Source organism: Sebastes fasciatus, chromosome 20 (assembly GCF_043250625.1).
Source record: "Sebastes fasciatus isolate fSebFas1 chromosome 20, fSebFas1.pri, whole genome shotgun sequence".
NCBI classification, from domain to species: domain Eukaryota; kingdom Metazoa; phylum Chordata; class Actinopteri; order Perciformes; family Sebastidae; genus Sebastes; species Sebastes fasciatus.
The window spans coordinates 25,021,155-25,043,939 of NC_133814.1; the positions used below are offsets into that span (position 1 = coordinate 25,021,155).

At 37.0% G+C, this 22,785-nt stretch overlaps 2 protein-coding genes across 34 annotated transcripts in view; one reads left to right on the top strand and one right to left on the bottom strand.

The window, feature by feature from the left end:
- Positions 1 to 17,001, top strand: part of LOC141757967 (microtubule-associated protein tau-like) — a 50,666-nt gene extending 33,665 nt beyond the window's left edge. For 19 of the 32 annotated variants that reach the window (XM_074618931.1, XM_074618935.1, XM_074618929.1 and 16 more), the window contains 9 exons: positions 7 to 73; positions 215 to 253; positions 462 to 715; positions 2,340 to 2,432; positions 3,549 to 3,641; positions 3,988 to 4,080; positions 7,533 to 7,614; positions 7,761 to 7,867; positions 13,632 to 17,001. In XM_074618931.1, coding sequence (XP_074475032.1) covers positions 7 to 73; positions 215 to 253; positions 462 to 715; positions 2,340 to 2,432; positions 3,549 to 3,641; positions 3,988 to 4,080; positions 7,533 to 7,614; positions 7,761 to 7,867; positions 13,632 to 13,829 — 1,026 coding nt within the window. In that variant the 3' untranslated portion in view covers positions 13,830 to 17,001. Of the gene's footprint in view, positions 1 to 6; positions 74 to 214; positions 254 to 461; positions 716 to 2,339; positions 2,433 to 3,548; positions 3,642 to 3,987; positions 4,081 to 7,532; positions 7,615 to 7,760; positions 7,868 to 8,997; positions 9,149 to 13,631 lie in introns of all 32 variants that reach the window. The other 13 variants (XM_074618944.1, XM_074618945.1, XM_074618948.1 and 10 more) reach the window with 7 other exon arrangements.
- A 1,554-nt stretch (positions 17,002 to 18,555) lies between these two features.
- The window catches only part of LOC141757963 (KAT8 regulatory NSL complex subunit 1-like), a 36,404-nt gene continuing 32,174 nt past the window's right edge, over positions 18,556 to 22,785 (bottom strand). For both annotated transcript variants that reach the window (XM_074618908.1, XM_074618909.1), the window contains exons 11-15: positions 22,213 to 22,334; positions 22,015 to 22,072; positions 20,940 to 21,052; positions 20,531 to 20,783; positions 18,556 to 20,110 (exon numbers count right to left, since the gene is read on the bottom strand). In XM_074618908.1, coding sequence (XP_074475009.1) covers positions 19,871 to 20,110; positions 20,531 to 20,783; positions 20,940 to 21,052; positions 22,015 to 22,072; positions 22,213 to 22,334 — 786 coding nt within the window. In that variant the 3' untranslated portion in view covers positions 18,556 to 19,870. The remainder of the gene's footprint in view (positions 20,111 to 20,530; positions 20,784 to 20,939; positions 21,053 to 22,014; positions 22,073 to 22,212; positions 22,335 to 22,785) is intronic.

Genomic DNA, 22,785 nt, shown 5'->3' on the forward strand with positions numbered 1-22,785 from the left:
TTTCAGAGTCTCGGTGGTGCAAAGTCTCAAACCCCAGGAGCCAAACCTTCTGTCAGAACTGCAGCTCAACCAGGTACGGAACGAAAACTTTACTTTTAAGTCTTTTCATTTCATTTACATCCTTTTCATTTTTCTATTTATGTGATTTTTTTTATTTTTATAAGGAGTAAGATTTAAGGATTGCTTATGATGTGTCATATTCTTTGTGATACAGCTAGTGCCAAGAAACCTCCCACTCCAAAAAATGAAAAAGGTAATAAAAACAGAGAATCATTAGAGGTCACTTTTAGCATTGCATGGGCACAACGCCACAGTCTGATCCAGTCCTGTATCAGACTTGGTCAGCTTTTAGCCGGTAGAGCTCCTAGTCTGTTTATATTTCTATTTATTATTTTCCTTTCATCCACCACTGTTTGAGTTGTGTGAAACTTCTGACTCGTCACTTCTTCCGATTGCTTAAGACGGGAGTGGACAGAACAGCCCCGGCACTCCAAAATCTCCCAATAGCCAAGCGCAGTCTGCGAAGGCGGCGGCCGAGGCAAACAAAGTGAAGAAGATCGCGGTGGTGCGTTCTACACCCAAATCCCCTGGCTCGCTGAAGAGCCGCCCGCCGGCCCCTCTGGCTGCGGCGGCGGCGCCCATGCCGGACCTGAAGCACGTCCGGTCCAAGATCGGCTCCACAGAGAACATGAAGCACCAGCCTGGAGGTGGAAAGGTAAACCTGACTCTGACTCCAGCTGTTACACCTCATACTGCATGCAGTCCAGGCTTCTCCTGTAGTCTGCAGATTGGAGGTTTAGATCGGAGCTCTGGAGGCAGAAATACACACAGTTTTTGACGTTTCCTGATAAAAGGCACATGGTATTAATACATACATATTTAAGAAGTTGGAATGTAAACTTAAAGGTGCCCTTTGTGGTCTTAAAAGACATTTTGAGTGCATTTCAAAGCTCTCGATCTACCGGTCAATCTTCGTTCCTACTCTCACCTCTGGTCATGAGGGCTGGGTGATGACCCATAGAACTAGATCGCGGGTAAAAACGGACGAAATGTGTTTTCTCAGGAGGATGGCTGGCGTCTCCCTTAGAGATAGGGTGAGAAGCTCAGTCATCCGTGAGAGACACTACTCCTTTGCGTTGAAAGGAGCCAGCTGAGGTGGTTCGGGCATCTAGTAAGGATGCCCCCCTAACCTGGGCGCCTACCTAGGGAGGTGTTCCAGGCACAACCAGCTGGGAGGAGGCCACGGGGAAGACCCAGGACTAGGTGGAGAGATTATATCTCCACACTGGCCTGGGAACGCCTCGGGATCCCCCAGTAAGAGCTGGTTAGTGGGGCCCGGGAAAGGGAGGTTTGGGGTCCCCTGCTGGAGCTGTTGCCCCCGCGACCCAACCCGGATAAGAGGTTGAAGATGAGAGAGTGACTTTAGAAACAAGCCCAAAAAAACACAACCTGCGACTACCAATTATAATAAGCGGACTTTGCAACTCTGCCTTCCGTCCGTCTTCACTCGGTTTAAAAAGGGTTGGTATGTATTATTTAATTTTAGTTATTTTTGTATTATTATTATTCTGTGTGTGGGGTTGGTATGTTTGTGTTTCTGTCTGTAGATGTTACTTTTTTTTGTGATGAAAATTTAAAAAATAAAATAAAAAAAGATTTCAGCCAAAATAAAAAAATAAAAAAATAGGGTTAAAAACTGGCTCCTCCCACTGAGATTTGAATCAGCCAATCAGCGTATTTCTGCCTCCAGAGTCTCTGAGAAATGTTTTAGGAACTAAAACTCCAATCTGCCTTTTGATGTTTCCAGTGCTGTCTGATTAATACAGTCCACTGTGCTTTAAGTGTGAGTGTTTGTGTACAGTGTGTTTGTGTGTGTGTGTGTGTGGGGGGGGTCCATTTTAGCATTAAAAGCACTGCAAAGTCTTTGTTCTAATTTGGTTTAAACTACAGTTACGTGTCTGATGTTTTACTGCTGAAATTTAAAGGATCTTGTGTTGTGATATTTATGGACCAAAAATAAATCATTGAAAGTTACCCCTGACGTTTAAACGACAGATCAAACAACCAGAAGAGAGGATGAGCATAAATACTTCATCTTTACTGAGTGCAATGATTCCTGTATTTGGTCCTAAAAGGAAATGAGAGGAAGACCAGTTTGGAGTAGCCCAGTGTTATCTCTCTCGTCCTCTCTGACACAACATCACCTCTCAACCTGCATGTTATACACAAAGTTATCTCTGAATCAGCAGCGTCCTTTTTCTCTCAGGCTTCACAACTTAATGTGTCGAACCGTCGTCTCCGCTCAAAAAATCTAAAAGCTGACGTTTTCATTCTTCCAGGTGCAAATCCTTGATCAGAAGGTGGACTATAGTAGTGTCCAGTCTAAGTGTGGCTCCAAAGGCAATGTGAAACATGAACCCGGTGGCGGCAATGTGAGTAACTGAGGGATGAACTCAACACCCGACTCTTGAGTTTCTCTACAGTTAAGATCATCGGAAACCAACTTTTGGTAAAAAAGAAGAAGAAGAAGAAGAAGAAGAAGAAAGTGCTCTCTTATTATTTTTATTTTAAAATACATGAAAAGAAGATGGACTTCTGGATGGAATCTGTACAGTCACAATCTGCTCAATAAGAAATATTAGATTTTTTTTTTTTGTTCTCAGTTCACCAAAAGCTGCTTTAATGCGCATCAAATATAGCTTTTTGGGTCTCACCTGTCCTGGTTCAATAACTGTCACATTCTGCATAATATTTGTATTTTCATGCACTAAAGATATTAGAATACCCCAAGTAGTATCTGCAGTGGTTAAATCAAACCAGTGTGACAAACATACATATTTTTGACTCATTTCATTAAAGCTGCCGTCCTTATAAGGCCTTTAGACACCAGGGACGCTCATTTTTCATGCAAGCATTGCTCACGTCAATATATATTTTTGAACCATTGTTTTTGTCATGAATACTTTAACACAGAACGCAACTAGAATTGCACTCGGAGAGCGCAGACCTCCGCCAAGGTGCGTGACTTTAAAAACAGATCACAGCTCACAGCTGGTGGTACCGTGAGGTGGTTGGCTTGTTTTAAACACGGTGTGTTTCCGTGTAACGTATCGGCGGATGCCTCTCTCATTCAGCAGCCTTGTTATGTCTGTATAACGTTACACTACGTTGTCTCTCATCCTGTCATCTACCGCTTTGTTCTATCTCACCACGGACGGCCAGCAGGTCCTGCACACACATCCACACACGTATCTCTCTGCTCTCAGAAGGGTTGAGGCGGGGTCACGCATAATCAACGCGTCATCAGTCACACTGCGCATGTGTAGGAATCCGTAAAAATATTCCTGAATCCGGATCATGATCCAGATCGCCATCAAAATCTAATGGATTGTTCATTGTGCCACATCCCACCTCTCCAAAACATTCCAGTCTTCATCCCTCGAACATCTTATTTCTTCCATTCTGGGCGGATCCCCCCTCCGGCTGAATCTTCTTTTCTCATTTTAATATTCTGAAGACTTTTATTTTTCTTTCTCGAACTTCTGCAGGTCCAAATCCTCGATAAGAAGATGGACTTGGCTAACGTCCAAGCTCGTTGTGGATCTAAAGACAACCTAAAGCACACTCCTGGTGGAGGCAAGGTGAGGAGTCCCGTTCTTGACTTTCACTTTTGGAATAATTGACCTTCTTAACCTCTGAAATACTTGACCTGAAGGTGGATCATAGTGATTAAAGACAATATCAGACATGTACATGAAGTGGTAATGTGAGGGACCTCCTCATCGGGAGAGTCTTGAGTATCTCAGCAGTTCAGATCATCACACAAATCCTTGTTAAGAATAAGTTAAAGGTCCTTCCCGTCCTCTTTAATCAGCCATGTTCCCTGGTTAGATCTAGTTTCCTCTCCAGCACTGGTCCTCTCTCGCAGCTCTGCTGCAGCTGCTGCTGCTTCCTCCAGGATAACCGTCTCTCATATCAACTTTCCAGGTACAAATTCTTGAAAAGAAGCTGGACTTAAGCAATGTGCAGTCCCGATGCGGCTCCAAAGATAATATAAAACATGTACCCGGTGGTGGCAATGTGAGTAGATGAGGGGTTTGGCCCGTGGCCTCCTTGTTGCTTCTCCTGAATGCATCTTCACGGAGGAGCAGGATGTCAGCGTGCACGAAACCTCCCGTGTGTGTTCAACCCTCCTGACTTCGATACTCCAACTGTTAACACCTCCTATTAACAGTTTTATCATTAATACACAGGCATGAGCATTTCATACTGATGACTTAGAGTAGCACTAAACCAGAGAGCAGTGGTGGAACGTAACCAAGTACATTTACTCAAGTACAACAAATGCAAAGTTGCTCAGTGACTGATTAAAGGCATTGATATTCTTTTTTTAATATACATTTAATGACATAGGTTAGTCCCAACCAGTCGACTCGATCTCTAATTGACCTTGAAACAGTAGACGGCGTTTGAGTCATTTTCAACTCAACAAAAAAATTAGATTTTTATAAATTTGGTAAGAAATGTCAATATCAACACCAGTATTGATATTATATTATATATATTGATGTGTTTCATCACAGTTTAGTCATATTTAATTTGCAGCTCAAAAAACACGTTGAAGTGTGCAGTACCTCTTTAAATATACATTTAAGTTACTTGTACTTTTCTTTATTTTATGCAACTTTAATATTTTACTTACTACATTTATTTGACAGCATTAGTTTACGTACAAAACATATGAAGAGTTAATAAAATATGATGCATTGTTATATATTAAGCTACCCAACGGTTTACACAATTAGGGATGAATTGATTAGTCCATTAGTTGATCGACAGAAAATTAATCAAATTAAGAAAAATGCCAAAATGTTTCATGGTTTAGCTGCTTTTTCTTTGTTTTAAATGACAGTAAACTGAATAAATTTGTGGTCACATCATGACATTTCTCAGTATTTTCTGAATTTTTAGAAACCAAACAATCAGTCGATTGATGTAGAAAATAATCAGCAGATTAATCCAAAATAGAAAATGTCATCTTATATAAAATTCAGGGTTGTCAATCGATTGAAATATTTAATTGCAAATTAATTGCATTTTTTGTCTGTTCTAAATTAACCTTAAAGGGAGATTTGTCAAGTATTTAATACTCTTATTATCATGGGAGTGGGCAAATATGCTGCTTTATGCAAATATATGTATATATTTATTACTGGAAATCAATTAACAACACAAAACAATGACAGATATTGTCCATGACAGTTTTTCCTCGCCAAAATTTAACGTAGGTTTGTAGCGTAATTTAGTCTCCTTCATGACAAGCTAGTATGACCTGGTTGGTACCGATGGATTCTTTAGGTTTTTCTAGTTTCATAGGATGTCAGTATCTTCACTCTAGCTTTAAATTGAGCCTAAAAATCGCAAGTTGCGTTAAAAGTTTTGTAATGTTAAAACGAATTTGTATTAATGAGTTATTATCGCGTGAACTTTGACAGCTCTAATAAAAATGCACCTCAACCAACTACAACAGCAAAATCCTGCTTTTACATTAATGCATGAGTAATACAATTCTAATGACACAATACATAAAAGTCAAACAGTCACAGTTTTAATACTTTAAGTACATTTATTCTGATAATACTTGAAGGACTTTAACCTGTAATATAGAGTATTTTTACAGTGTGGTATTCTGAATACTTCCTCCATCACTGCCATAGATGTACTTTTCTCCCAGTAGTTTTGTCTGTACTGAATGTTAGATGTTAATTAGTTGAGTCTTTTGGTTGGTGTAGTGCTCACAGTGCTTCTACGGTGTTATGTAATGCTCATGGTCTTCTGTAAGCTTGATAACTCTGTTGAATCTGTGCTTGTCGGTTTGACTGTGATCAGAAAGTTTTACCACCCAAACTGGCCCCTCAAAACAAACATGCATGAATCCTGTGTGTGGTTTTTGTTTTAGTCAAACTGCCTCAAGTTGGATGATCGGATATATATTTTTTTTACCAGCAGAAAATCTATAAAGAGAAATAATTAATTCCCTTGTGGTGACGAGAACTAATTGTGTCATAAAAAGAGAGAGAGAGAGAGAGAGAGAGAGAGAGAGAGTCTCTGCGCAGTAACAAAGAGTCTCTGTCCAAACTGTGCCTGTTGAGATGAGCACTGAGATGACCTCAGCAGGGAGACTGAGCGCTTTGTGTTACGAGACCGTCAGACAGGAGAGATGAGACTCTGTGATGCACGGATCAGGAATATGGATTTTTATATCTACAGTCACCACGAGCAGTGCACGTTAGAGAATGCAGAATATGATCGATTTAACCCAGGGGTCAGCCACCTGCAGCTCTTTAGCCCCTCTCCAGTGGCGCCCTGTGGATTTATAAAAATGGAAATGAATAACTGTTTTTTGTTTACATTTTCATTTTTATTCGTCATTGTTGTAGGTTTATGGTACGACGGTACGACGGAGTATTAGGGCCACATTGAGGAAAAATAATAAATCTGAGATTTCACGAATAAAGTCATAAATATAAGAGAAAAAAGTTGTAATATTATGTTAATAAAGTCATAGGTTTACGAGAAAAAAAGTCGTAGTATTATAAGAATAAAGTCATAGTAATTTTACGTGTTATTTTCTTTTTTCTCGTAAAGTTATGATTTTATTCTCGTAATATTATGACTTTTTTTCTCGTAAACGTACGACTTTATTCTGGTAATATTACGACTTTTTTATCGTAAAGTTATGACTTTATTCTGGTAATATTCCGACTTTTTTTTGGTAAAGTTATGACTTTATTCTCGTAATATTACGACTTTATTTCCTCTTAGTTAAGACTTTATTCTCGTAAAGTTATGATTTTTTTTTCTCGTTAAGTTATGACTTTATTCTCGTAAAGTTATGACTTTATTCTCGTAAAGTTATGATTTTTTTCTCGTTAAGTTATGACTTTATTCTCGTAAAGTTATGACTTTATTCTCGTAAAGTTATGATTTTTTTCTCGTTAAGTTATGACTTTATCCTCGTAATATTCTGACTTTATTCTGTAAATCTGAGATGTTTTTCCCTCAATGTGATCCTAATACTCCGTAGTACATTGTCTCTTTGGTCCTCACTGCATTAGACTTATATACTATATATATAGACTATAAACTGTGTTACCTTCATCACAATGCTTAAATGTTTTGCGGCTCAAGACAGATTTTCTTTGTCTAAAATGCCTCTTTTGATATTAAAGGTTGCTGACCCCTGATTTAACTTAATACTAAACGTTTTTAACAAGAAACTGGATAATCTTTCTGTATTTCTTTTATAAAACAATCATCACCGATTCTAGTCCAAGACTTTAATATCTAACCCAGTTTGTCTTCACGTAGTGTTTTATTGATGTGTGTTTCCTTCCCGGTAACGGTTGTAGAAAACTAACAGGTCTGTTTTTTAGCACCAGTTAATCTGTAGCTGCATGTAAACTAGAGTTTAGAGTGACGTGTTGCTTTAAATTGAATTGTTTCTGCTCCCTGTTTTGTCGCCTTCACAGGTTCAGATTGTGCACAAAAAGATTGATCTGACCAACGTTCAATCGAAATGTGGATCAAAAGTCAACATGCGTCATAAGCCAGGTACGTTTGTGTTCGTACTTTTAGTGCAGGACTTTTACGTTTTATGTTACCTGTCTCTTGTCCATACTTTTAAAATGTATGTTTATATATATATATATATTTCTTAAACGTATTAATAATGGTGCTATATGTTCTGTTTTCATCAGGTGGTGGAAATATCGAGATAAAAAATGAGAAGCTGGAGTTCAAAGTTCAGTCTAAGATCGGCTCTCTTGACAACATCGGCCACGTCCCCGGAGGTGGAGGCAGAAGGGTAAATACATCACAACCAAACTCCATGTTAAAAACACTAGATTCAATTCTTTATTATTAGTGTATCGTAGTTGCCCTTCTTCATGTTATCCTGTCCTGCCAGTTCTGCTGGTTGCATGGCCAAAGCTTTTTGTCTGCATCGATGGAGAGTTTGCTCGTCTATTTTCTTTAGAAAAACAGTTTCCACTCGTGATATAGTACCTGAACGCAGCACGAGATCACCAGATCCTTTAGAGAAATGTATATAATAATAATATAATAATAATAAGAACAGTGAACTTTGTAGTGAAGATTATTTATCATAATGTCAAATAAAATAGTATGAAATAATATCAGGTCTGTATCAAGGAAACATATGTAGTATTGGTGTATTAATAATGCAGCAATGTATATTTTATATTCATTTCCCTGGTGTTTTGGTGCGTAACGGTCACAATAAACATAGTAAGAGAAAAGAAAAATAAACAAGTCAAGCAAGTACTAATATAAAATAGAAATTTGCAATAAAAATTAGGTAAAATATATATTTTTAAAAATGAAAAGAGCTGTAAAACTGAAGAAGATGGAATGTGTAAAATATTAGTGTGCAAATGTTCACAGTTTTAAGAATATAATAATTTTGTAGATTCATAGAAATGTATAGAAATGCAGGAGATAGAATATTTTATTTATTAATTAATTAATTAATTAATTAAAAATTAAATCTGAGCTTTTCAACAGCTAAGTCTTGATTTTGCAGTCATGCTTGCAGCCTTTACTAACACAGTTTTGAAATGGCTGGAAGACTTTCTAACCCACAATGCAGCACATGATCTGAGATTTTAAATTCATCAACACTGATATACATCAAAGGGTTTCACACACAAAACAAACAGACGTTTTAAGAGCTAAAAATGCACCGCCAAGTCCTTCATCTCTCATCCTTTCCTCCCCTGAGTTTGTGCGCTTTTCTCCCTCTTTTGTTCAAGCCTCCATCTTCTCCATCCAGCTGATTTTATCATAAATTATTGATTTTGTTGTTCATTATCTTCTGTTTCTTCATTGGTTATGTTGCGTTTTAATTTCTGTTGATGCCATCATGTGTATTTTCGTTGCATGCCTTGTCATTCCTCTGCTGGGGCTCCTCTGTAGAGGGAGAAGGGGAAGGAAGCAGAGGGGAGTACCTCAGACAGCCCTTCAATCCCCTCCCCCGCTGTCACCCCCCCTCAGTCACCTCAGACTGTCCCTTCAGCACCCATCACACCCATCTTGACGAACCCCCTCATAAAGATTGAGGACTCCTGTAAGTACTCACGAGCTGTGTGTTGTTAGTTGCTTTGAACAACAGCACAAATGGGGGGTTTTTTTACTTCGTTTTTTGTAACTTTTTACAGGTTTCGAGGGGTTAAACATGCAATAAAAGCATACATACTACATTACATGGCCAAAGTATGTGGACAACTGTTCCAATGCCATTAAACACCTGTCAGTCAGTCATCAAAACTTTGAGAACCCCTGGAATAATATGTCATAAAAATGTAATATAAAAAATGTTTCATGATATAGTATGCCATAAAGACAGTCATGAAAATGTTATGGTGTATTATGAAATTTTTCGATATACTATAAAATGACTTTTTTTCATGAAATTTTTCAATGACTTTTTTAGTCATAGTATATTATATCGAAAAATTTCATGAAAAAAAGTCATTTTATAGTATATCGAAAAATTTCATGAAAAAGTCATTTTATAGTATATCGAAAAATTTCATGAAAAAAAGTCATTTTATAGTATATCGAAAAATTTCATGAAAAAAAGTCATTTTATAGTATATCGAAAAATTTCATGAAAAAAGTCATTTTATAGTATATCGAAAAATTTCATGAAAAAGTCATTTTATAGTATATCGAAAAATTTCATGAAAAAGTCATTTTATAGTATATCGAAAAATTTCATGAAAAAAAGTCATTTTATAGTATATCGAAAAATTTCATGAAAAAAAGTCATTTTATAGTATATCGAAAAATTTCATGAAAAAAAGTCATTTTATAGTATATCGAAAAATTTCATGAAAAAAGTCATTTTATAGTATATCGAAAAATTTCATGAAAAAAAGTCATAGTATAGTATATCGAAAAATTTCATGAAAAAGTCATTTTATAGTATATCGAAAAATTTCATGAAAAAAAGTCATTTTATAGTATATCGAAAAATTTCATGAAAAAAAGTCATTTTATAGTATATAGAAAAATTTCATGAAAAAAAGTCATAGTATAGTATATCGAAAAATTTCATGAAAAAAAGTCATTTTATAGTATATCGAAAAATTTCATGAAAAAAAGTCATTTTATAGTATATCGAAAAATTTCATGAAAAAGTCATTTTATAGTATATCGAAAAATTTCATGAAAAAAAGTCATAGTATAGTATATCGAAAAATTTCATGAAAAAAAGTCATTTTATAGTATATCGAAAAATTTCATGAAAAAAAGGCATTTTATAGTATATCGAAAAATTTCATGAAAAAAGTCATTTTATAGTATATCGAAAAATTTCATGAAAAAAAGTCATTTTATAGTATATGGAAAAATTTCATGAAAAAGTCATTTTATAGTATATCAAAAAATTTCATGAAAAAAAGTCATAGTATAGTATATCGAAAAATTTCATGAAAAAGTCATTTTATAGTATATCAAAAAATTTCATGAAAAAAAGTCATTTTATAGTATATCGAAAAATTTCATGAAAAAAGTCATTTTATAGTATATCGAAAAATTTCATGAAAAAAAGTCATTTTATAGTATATCGAAAAATTTCATGAAAAAAAGTCATAGTATAGTATATCGAAAAATTTCATGAAAAAGTCATTTTATAGTATATCAAAAAATTTCATGAAAAAAAGTCATTTTATAGTATATCGAAAAATTTCATGAAAAAAGTTATAGTATAGTATATCGAAAAATTTCATGAAAAAAAGTCATTTTATAGTATATGGAAAAATTTCATGAAAAAGTCATTTTATAGTATATCGAAACATTTCATGAAAAAAGTCATTTTATAGTATATCGAAAAATTTCATGAAAAAAAGGCATTTTATAGTATATCGAAAAATTTCATGAAAAAAAGGCATTTTATAGTATATCGAAAAATTTCATGAAAAAAAGTCATAGTATAGTATATCGAAAAATTTCATGAAAAAGTCATTTTATAGTATATCAAAAAATTTCATGAAAAAAAGTCATTTTATAGTATATCGAAAAATTTCATGAAAAAAGTTATAGTATAGTATATCGAAAAATTTCATGAAAAAAAGTCATTTTATAGTATATCGAAAAATTTCATGAAAAAAGTCATTTTATAGTATATCGAAAAATTTCATGAAAAAAAGTCATTTTATAGTATATCGAAAAATTTCATGAAAAAAAGTCATAGTATAGTATATCGAAAAATTTCATGAAAAAAAGTCATTTTATAGTATATCGAAAAATTTCATGAAAAAAAGTCATTTTATAGTATATGGAAAAATTTCATGAAAAAGTCATTTTATAGTATATCAAAAAATTTCATGAAAAAAAGTCATAGTATAGTATATCGAAAAATTTCATGAAAAAGTCATTTTATAGTATATCAAAAAATTTCATGAAAAAAAGTCATTTTATAGTATATCGAAAAATTTCATGAAAAAAGTCATTTTATAGTATATCGAAAAATTTCATGAAAAAAAGTCATTTTATAGTATATCGAAAAATTTCATGAAAAAAAGTCATAGTATAGTATATCGAAAAATTTCATGAAAAAGTCATTTTATAGTATATCAAAAAATTTCATGAAAAAAAGTCATTTTATAGTATATCGAAAAATTTCATGAAAAAAGTTATAGTATAGTATATCGAAAAATTTCATGAAAAAAAGTCATTTTATAGTATATGGAAAAATTTCATGAAAAAGTCATTTTATAGTATATCGAAACATCCATCCATCCATCTTCAACCGCTTATCCGGGATCGGGTCGCGGGGGCAACAGCTCCAGCAGGGGACCCCAAACTTCCCTTTCCCGGGCCACATTAACCAGCTCTGACTGGGGGATCCCGAGGCGTTCCCAGGCCAGAGTAGAGATATAATCTCTCCATCTAGTCCTGGGTCTTCCCCGTGGTCTCCTCCCAGCTGGTCGTGCCTGGAACACCTCCCAAGGGAGGCGCCCAGGAGGCATCCGTGCTAGATGCCCGAACCACCAGTATATCGAAACATTTCATGAAAAAAGTCATTTTATAGTATATCGAAAAATTTCATGAAAAAAAGGCATTTTATAGTATATCGAAAAATTTCATGAAAAAAAGGCATTTTATAGTATATCGAAAAATTTCATGAAAAAAAGGCATTTTATAGTATATCGAAACATTTCATGAAAAAAGTCATTTTATATTACATCGAAAAATTTCATGAAAAAAAGTCATTTTATAGTATATCAAAAAATTTCATGAAAAAAAGTCATAGTATAGTATATGGAAAAATTTCATGAAAAAGTCATTTTATAGTATATCAAAAAATTTCATGAAAAAAAGTCATTTTATAGTATATCGAAAAATTTCATGAAAAAAGTTATAGTATAGTATATCGAAAAATTTCATGAAAAAAAGTCATTTTATAGTATATCGAAAAATTTCATGAAAAAAAGTCATAGTATAGTATATGGAAAAATTTCATGAAAAAGTCATTTTATAGTATATCAAAAAATTTCATGAAAAAAAGTCATTTTATAGTATATCGAAAAATTTCATGAAAAAAGTTATAGTATAGTATATCGAAAAATTTCATGAAAAAAAGTCATTTTATAGTATATAGAAAAATTTCATGAAAAAAAGTCATTTTATAGTATATCGAAAAATTTCATGAAAAAAAGTCATAGTATAGTATATGGAAAAATTTCATGAAAAAGTCATTTTATAGTATATCGAAACATTTCATGAAAAAAGTCATTTTATAGTATATCGAAAAATTTCATGAAAAAAAGGCATTTTATAGTATATCGAAAAATTTCATGAAAAAAAGGCATTTTATAGTATATCGAAACATTTCATGAAAAAAAGGCATTTTATAGTATATCGAAACATTTCATGAAAAAAGTCATTTTATATTACATCGAAAAATTTCATGAAAAAAGTTATAGTATAGTATATGGAAAAATTTCATGAAAAAGTCATTTTATAGTATATTGAAAAATTTCATGAAAAAAAGTCATTTTATAGTATATTGAAAAATTTCATGAAAAAAAGGCATTTTTATAGTATATCGAAAAATTTCATGAAAAAAAGGCATTTTATAGTATATCGAAAAATTTCATGAAAAAAAGGCATTTTATAGTATATCGAAAAATTTCACGAAAAAAAGTCATTTTATAGTATATCGAAAAATTTCATGAAAAAAAGGCATTTTATAGTATATCGAAAAATTTCATGAAAAAAAGGCATTTTATAGTATATCGAAACATTTCATGAAAAAAGTCATTTTATATTACATCGAAAAATTTCATGAAAAAAGTTATAGTATAGTATGTCGAAAAATTTCATGAAAAAAAGTCATTTTATAGTATATCGAAAAATTTCATGAAAAAAAGTCATTTTATAGTATATCGAAAAATTTCACGAAAAAAAGTCATTTTATAGTATATCGAAAAATTTCATGAAAAAAAGTCATAGTATGTAGAAAAAAAAGCTGCGCCGTGTCGTCTTTAGCTGCAGAGAATCCCGGCAGCGTGTTTTACCGTCTCCTGTTGATCTGCCCGCAGATTGAGAGCCACAAACTGAGCTTCCGTGAGGGGGCCAAGGCCCGCACCGACCACGGAGCTGAGATCGTCTCCTTGGAAGACTCCCCCCACCAGCTCAGCACCGTGTCCTCCTCCGGCAGCATCAACATGGCCGACTCTCCGCAGCTCTCCACGTTGGCCGACCAGGTGTCCGCCTCTCTGGCCCAACAAGGCTTGTGAACGCACCCCCACGACCTCCACTTCCTCCACCCTCCGCCACACGACCACGTAGAGGAGTTGTGATGCCTTCCTCGTTATTTTCACAGGACTTTTTTAGCTACCCATCACTGTTTTCTCCTTCACTAACCTCTTGAGGCGTTACTTGTACAGAGAAAAAAAGAAGTTAACAAGTAGGCCGACGTGTATTTAATCTCTCTGTGGTCTTTATTTGATCTTTCTACCTTTTGTAAGTCTCCCTTTAAGAGTTAAAGCAGAGCAAAATTCTCCCTGTGAATCTGAGGCTCTTCATATATCTAATCCTGGTAAATCTGACGTCATTTAACTCTTGGTTTCCCGTCACATTGACTGTAAACCCTTTAGAAAGTTACCTTCTTAATGTCCCGTTTGATGGGTGTCCCCCCTGATGAGATTTCTTTTGATAAAGCTAGCAGTTTGTGCTACAGCAGGAGGAACAGCTAACAGGGTACGGCGAGGCGTGTCGGAGGAAGAACCGTCAAAAAGAAAAAGTAGCAAACGATTTCGTCAAGGCAGAAAAAAAAAAAAAAATGACCTCAGTGCTGTCTTTGCTTTGTGTAGTCCCGACACGACAGGAGGATTAAAAAAGAGAAAGAAAAAAAACAGAACGGCTAGAGTAGAAACTTTGGTTTGTGTTGGGCAGTTTTATAATCGTACTCTGTGGATATATGACATGTATTTGATATGAAGAAACATTTGTATTGTGCCTGCTACTGTCAGTGTTATTTTATTTTTTGTTACTGCTCTATTGTAAATGCGCTAAACGCTTTGAGGAGGACAATTAATTAACTTTAAATGGCCAAATTATTACGAGGAATAGAGACAGTTCATTACAGTATTTACACTGCTATATGCACATTAGGTAGAATAATCATCACAGGCATTGGGAAGTATTCTTAAAGCGAGACTACGTAACTTAGCCACCATAAGATAACGGTCACACCAGACCGAGTGTTTAACTATGTAAAAGGTGCCGCTTATGAATTTGACTTTTCCTCTCTCAAACGTTGCATAGTCTCACTTTAAAAGGTTGAAGAAAAAAAAGTAGTATTTTAAAATGTACTCCCCCCAGATGGATGGATGAAGAATGAAGAATGATGGATGATGGGTTGATATGGCCAAGATGAGAGGAGGGAAAACTGTACAGCAAGAGAGTTCATTTGCTGGAGGCAGTTAAATCATTACATGTGTATCTGTAGCTGAGCAGCAGGACGCAGGATTCAACACCAAGTGACTCTCAGCTGGTTGCTTTTATCTTATAAAATACTTGTCTCTACCAAGCAGAAGCTACACTACACGGTCAAAAAGTATGTGGACTAACTCCTGCAAGCCTCCAACTCTTCTGGCTTTGAGTCAGATGTTTGAATTCAGGAATTAGAAGGAAAAATATTCCGTTATTTCACAAGATCAGAAGCAAAGATTAGTGAAAACTAAACTGCTTTTCTATCCTGTTGATCATCTCAAGATGATCTTGCGACCCCTAGTGGTGGAACCGCGGTAGGATATTGGATGCTGCAGCCTTAAAATGGCCTTAGTTGTTACTAAGGAGCAAAAACAAAAGTGCACTAAAGTCAGGTTTCCACCAAGTCTTTTAGTCCCTGGAACTACTTTTCAAGGAACTAAAAGGTTCCTTCAGCCCACTGTTTTCTGCGTTTCAACCGTGGTCTAAAGACCTGTGAAGATTAGACAAATTAGTCCTCTGACGTATAAAAAAGCAACATGACGTGAGCGTTAAACACTCTGCAGTTAAATATGTCCACAAAACACATTGAAGATAAACGGTTTTATCTCACTGGACGATACTCACTGCTGCACGTTTGATGTAATGAATGAAACTAAGAGCGTCTGTCTTCACAGTAAATCCTCTGTTGAGTGTTTGATGGTTATCTATTTGTGCATTAGAGCGTAACCGCCATGAAACAATCAGAAAATAACTTGATTTAGTGTCATTCAGGGCACCGTCGCTCTGCTCTATCTGTCTCTCCTACCGATCTCGCAATCTCTCTTTTTGTTTCTCTGTCAGGAAGCCGACAACAGAGCTTAACTTTACTTTTAAACAAAGAGAAATGCTCCCCCCTCGTCGCAATATGGTCCTAAATCGACACCAGAGTACTTCCGTGTTTAATGAATGAAGCGACAGTCATCCTCGCAAACTCCACCCCGAAAGTGCTGGTACTTTCAGAAAGTACTACCCCTCGACGAGGGGGTAAAAAGGCCCCGTAAAATGTCCTCATAACTTAAGTTAGACCCTGGTCCCTGTGGTCGCAACGCAACGAGTTCCTCAAAAGGAGGAAAAGTTCCTGCGGTGGAAACGTGGCTAAAGTTAGCAGGGTTGTCCACATACTTTCAACATCTCGAGACGGATTAGAAAAGATTCTGAGGGATTATTCATTTCCTTTAAGTGTAAAGAAGTTTGTATTCGGTGAATGAAATGAAATGCAACCAGCTGTAACCAGAACAATGTTCCCTTAATGTGCTCAAATCCGTCCCTAATGTCGATCAATATTCCCAGTGACTCATCACTATTACTCGCATTACTATTAAGTGAAACAACTTCTTGCATGCACCTCATGTAAGTAAGAGCTTGTTGCCTCTCCCCCCTTTCACAAAGTGGTCTCTTTGTATATCCTGTTTTTCTTTCTGGATTTGGAAAGACTAAAAAAAAATATCTATATATGTGGTTATAACGAGTTGAAACACTTTGCTCCCAACTGTGTGTGTTTGATGCCAACATAGATATAAAAAGTGGTTTATCTCTATGATCGCAAAGATGCTACTTTAAGTTAGCAGATAGGACTTAAGAGAGTGCTTGCAACATTATCCGCATGCTAAATTCTTGGTTCTTTGTTTCTCTCGACCACATTTGTCTCCGTGTGCAGGACGGACGCGAGCGAGCGTGCTGAAGGACGGGATTCGATCCCGCCGCACTGAGGAGTTATACGTTAATGTGCTTTGGTGGGTCCCTCTCACGGCACGAGAGGTTTTTTTCTGCAGTAACAAAACTCATCACCTTGTTTTTAATTTTTAGTTTACTTCTGACGCTGTACAGTTTGTGGAAATGTGATTGTTCTCGTTATTGTGCATTTGATCAATAACTGGTTTATGATGATTCTTGTTGCTGTATATGTGTATTTGAAAATAAATGCTATGAAGTCACCGTCGTCGTGAAGCATTCACAAACACAAGTGCAGTCTGAAATCACTCCCTATTTACCACATAGTGGCAGAGTGTTTAAGAAAGGGATAATGTACGGCGAGATGACCCGCTAGCTGTACATTATCCCGATTATTACACGGCTAGTTACTTAAGAAATCAATCATTTGACATAAAAACGGTCCTCCAGAGTCCGACATCAGAACTGCACCCATAGCAACGGTCTGTTATACATAGCAACGGTCTGTTATGAAGAAATAACAGTCTGTAGAATGCCATGATTGACCAATCAGAATAGAGTATTCAACAAAGCCATGTAATGATCGGGATAATGTACAGCGAGCCTGTCATTGTTGTGAAATAAACCCCGACAGCCGGAGCGGAGGTGTTTATTTCACAGCAATGACCAGCTAGCTGTACATTATCACGCTTATTACACGGCTACTTACTGAAGAAATCAATAATTTGACATAAAAACAGTCCTCCAGAGTCCGACATCTGAACTGCGCCCATAGCAACGGTCTGTTATACATAGCAACGGTCTGTTATGAAGAAATAACGGTCTGTAGAATGCTGTGATTGACCAATCAGAATAGAGTATTCAACAAAGCTGTGTAATAATCGGTATAATGCACGGCGAGCCGGTCATTGTTGTGAAATAAACCCTGACAGGCGGAGCGGAAGGGTTTATTTCACAACAATGACCCGCTAGCTGTACATTATCACGATTATTTCACGGCTACTTGCTTTAGAAATCAATAATTTGACACAAAAGCGGTCCTCCAGAGTCCGACATCAGAACTGCACCCATAGTAACGGTCTGTTATACATAGCAACGGTCTGTTATGAAGAAATAACGGTCTGTAGAATGCTGTGATTGACCAATCAGAATAGAGTATTAAACAAAGCCGTGTAATAAGTGAGGGATAATGTACAGCGAGCCGGGCATTAAGAAATAAATCATGACTGGCAAAGCGGAGGGGTCTTGCATCGCCCTGAAGGGGTTTATTTCACAACAATAACCCGCTAGCTGTACATTATCACGCTTATCACACGGCTACTTACTTAAGAAATCAATAATTTGACACAAAAGTGGTCCGCCAGATCATGTCAGGTCAGGTCCTAACAGACCCTAGAACGCTGTGATTGACCTATCAGAATCAAGTATTCAAGAAAGCCGTGTAATAATTCACTATAATGTGTGTTTACAGATGCAAAAATAACAGTCGTGATGATACGAGTTGTGTCCTGACATCTCGCCTCACCTGAGAGTAAATATGACGGGAGTGATTTCAGATTTTTCAGTTTTCACACGGAAGGACTTGAGGCCAGAACAATAACGCCAAGTTAAACATAAATGTTTTAATGGTACTATTTACAAAAAAGAAAACAATTCTGCTTTTTGATTAGGTTAACTGCTGCAACAATCGAACAGGTACATTGACATCTTGCTTAAACTACAAAAGAAAAAACAGTGATTGAATGGCTGTGGCATAAAAAGGAGGTGTAAAATGAAAACAACCATAGTTTTTTTTTGCATAGCAATTAGTTACTTAAGGTGGGGGTCGGGGGAGTGGTGGTGGAGGGGGGGAGGGGAGAAGAGTGTGGTTATGACGTCGGAGGGGTGGCAAAGAAAACAAAATCCAACAGAGTAGATCTGATCCGAGTGAAACTATTAAACAGCAGAAAATATTCCCTTAAATTGAAAAACCTGAGCTCGGGGTGGCTTCTAGCTGAGAGCTGCTACATTTGAAATGTTTGCGAGAGAAAAGAGGAAGTGGGGGGGGGTGATTGTGTTATGTCTTTATTTTACCACAATTTAACTAATACAGCAACGACTGTACGCAGAGTGAAACTAGCAGATGGTACAATCATCCCCCGCCAGTTTGTTTCTTCTTTTTCTTTTCTTTTTAATAAGTGGAAATCTTACCGTGTGCTTGTCGTGATAAGACTTTTAAAACGTTAGCATGTTTTCTCAGCATGCAGCAGCGCTTTTTCTGCGAGGGCAAGTGCTCTAAAAAAAGACAACCCCAGTCCTCTCTCTCTCTAAAGCCGCCACCCTTCTTCTAAAAACAGAAACCGGGGCGAGACGGGGGGAGCCTGGACACACTCTCCGTAACGGAGACTGTAAAAAGGAATGATTTTACTATTCAAAAAACACACACGCACACACACGCACACACACAGAGAGAGAATGTGTTAACGCAGGAACAGACAACAAAGAAAACATGTCAGGAATGAAAAACAAACAAAGAAAAGCAAAAAAAAACAAAAAAACAAAACTAGACTTGGCAGTTTGGAGAAGTGCTCTGGTGATTTCAGGCGACCTCTAGAGGGAGAAGACGATCGGGGGGGCCACATCTCAAATGTACCTGTTTATTTGGATGAGGAGGAGGTGGTGGGGGGGGGGGGGGGTATTTTTTCTTGTTTTGTAATTTGTCACTCCACTAAAAATGTACATGGGAATTACAAGCAAACTAGTCAATAGAAAACACCCTTTGGCCATATTTTGAGGAGTCCGCTACATAGTGCGCTACAAGTGTACACGCGACATATGAAACACCACTAAGCCCCCATGTACATTGTTTAGCCTACTACAGAAAACATTTTTTGTAACGTGTTGTTTTATACTTTTTTTTTTTTTTACATTTATCCTTTTTTTTCCTGTGACAAAAACAAGTGTAGGGAAAGGCTTCTATCTCCATAATGTTCACTAAAAACTGTGAAAAGTATTAGACTGATGTTTGAATATCAAACAACAGGAACCCATTTAATATCTTTATTCTGCTTTGAGGTTCTGCTTGTTAATGCCAGAGAGGAGCTGTGGGTGTAGGAGGGTCAGGGGGGAGGGGAGACCTCAGCCTGTCAGTCATTCATCGGTGGGCGGTGGAGGCGGAGGTGGAGGAGGAGGAGGCCTTGTGTTTGGCGCCGTCGTCGTCGTCACCAACACCACAAGGCAGCTCCATGTCGTCCGAATCCAGCCGTCCGTAGGGTGCCGCTCGGCATCCCGAGATGCTGCGCATTCTGGGCCTGATGTGGTCGCTCTCTGGCTCCGGCTCCGGGGCCGGGTCCTCTGGCAGCGGGAAACAGCGGCGTTCAAACGGCGCTACCGTCTGCAAACGGGAGTGGATAAACAGGTCAAATAGTTAACTAACAGTAGTGGATAAATATCTGAAATAGTTAACTAACAGTAGTGGATAAACATCTGAAATAGTTAACTAACAGTAGTGGATAAACATCTGAAATAGTTAACTAACAGTAGTGGATAAACATCTGAAATAGTTAACTAACAGTAGTGGATAAACATCTGAAATAGTTAACTAACAGTAGTGGATAAACATCTGAAATAGTTAACTAACAGTAGTGGATAAATATCTGAAATAGTTAACTAACAGTAGTGGATAAATATCTGAAATAGTTAACTAACAGTAGTGGATAAATATCTGAAATAGTTAACTAACAGTAGTGGATAAACAGGTCAAATAGTTAACTAATAGTTGAAATAGCTAACAGCTGACGGTCAGAGTACGTACCCTTTCTTCGAACGTGAAGTCCGGCGTGGAGCACCTGGTGTCCTCGCTGGACAGCAGCCGATGGGAGTCCCTGGAGCAGGGTGTGTGTGGGTTGGAGGTGGTGTCGGGGCTGGCTGGGCTCATGGGCGACGGCACGTAGCTGTAGTCGTGGAGCATGGGGCAGTGGCCGGGGTCTGGTGACGCCGGCTGAGGGGTGGGAGGGTTGGTCCCGCAGAGCAGCGGAGTGGTGCGCCCGTCCACAGATTTATACGACCTGAGGGACGAGACACAGATGATGTCACACCTACAGTCTACAACCACGGACTACTAAGTCACTGTGTGTGATGGTGATGGTGACGGTGATGGTGACGGTGACGGTGATGGTGACGGTGATGGTGACTGTGACGCAGATGACGGTGATGGTACTGACCTGCTGCCCCTCCTCTTAGCGGGAGCCAGAGCCATCCAAGTCCAGCGGGAACGCTCCTGGTCCTCGTGGGGCTGATGGAGCTGAGTGAAGGCTGCATCTGTCAGGTCCTCCACCTACAGACACACAAAACACCATCAGGACCTGGAAGACTGCTGACCTCACGTAACAACTCAAAAAGTCTTATTAATCAATCCACAGGAAATTAAGTGCCACCATTCTGATGACAGATTTATCATTTAAAGTCAAAATGACGGGGGACACATCTTCATTTTTTGAATTTCTTGACATACTATGATTTTTTTTTTATTTCATTTCATTTTTTAAAATTTGACATACTATGATTTTTTTCACTTTTTTATGAGATAATATACTAGGACTTTTTTTATTATTATTTTTTGACATACTATGCTATGAATTTTTAAAATATTCTATATGATGACTTATTTTTTTGACATACTATATGACTTTTTTTTTTTTTTTTTTTTTTACATACCTTTTATTTTTTTACATTATATATGACTTATTTTTTTTGACATACAAAACTGACTTTGTTCTTTACTTTTTTTGACATACTATATAACTTTTTTATTATTTTATTTACGTGACCTTTTTTTTTTTGACATACTATTCTATGATTTTTTAAATTATTTTTTGACATACTATACTATGACTTTTATTTTTTGACAAAAATTGTTATCCCCATTAGTCACTTATGCCACAGTTACCCTTTAAGGAATTTATTTTTTTTAACTATAAAATCAAAAAATGATCCGTCTATTTTCTGCTTAAAGACGGGTTGCATCTTATGATTCTATTCAATCAGTGAACTGCTTCCATTATAGAGATTTAACCTTCAAAGTGTTGCAGGTTTGACCACCAGGTGTCACAATTCGCTCACTGCCATACTGTTTAAATGTTTTACATTTTAAAAAGTACAAGTGATAGTGTCTTTTTGTGTATTAAATAGTGATTAAATCCGTATATCTCAGAAAGAATCTGCACATTTTAAAGTGGAACAAGTGAACAGACGTGTGGATCCTAATGAACCTGATAAATAAATATCATCTACGCTTACCTCCCGTTCGTCCTCGTCTTCGGTTATGGGCTGAGAGAAGATGTCCACGGATCGCCACCTGAGCAAACAGAAACAAAGGTTGAGGACGAAACCAGCAGTCAGAGGGAATATAAATGGACTGGAGAGGGAAACCGACCGGACGAGGTTTAGTGTGTCACAGTAAACAGGCCGCAGGACAAACATCATGCAGGTATTTACCTGGGTGTGAGAATCTCTTTGTACTGCAGCTTCTCCACCCGGGTGGTGGCCGCCACAGACATGGGGATCACGATGTTGTTGATGTCAAACGAGCTTTCGCCTCGCCTCCTCTTAATGGGCTGCTGCCGGGGCACAAAGGTAGGACGATTGAGTACGGACGTATGACCTCACATCAGCATCAATGAACTCATCATCACTCATTACTAGAAGTTATCAGTCAATCTGGTCTCAGATCTCATGTTCAAATATCAACGTTTCCTCTTCTAATGCTGGATGAGTCACATCATGAGCTCACTTTTGGATGTTTTAAGACTCGATGTGATGGAGATGAACCCATTTACTGTGTCAATGTCACGAACATATTACTGCAGAATACATTTTTGTCCTCATCACCCACCTATCAGACCTCATGTTAGACAGGTGTTCACGTTGTTGTGTCACTAGGGAGGGGGATTTACACATAATGACGACTGTCTTTGTTGCCCGACACCTTTTTCTTCTTCAGTAACCGCAAAGAACAAAACCACCAAGAAAATAAAGTTTCAGTTCCGTTTGTCCCAACCACTTCTCGCT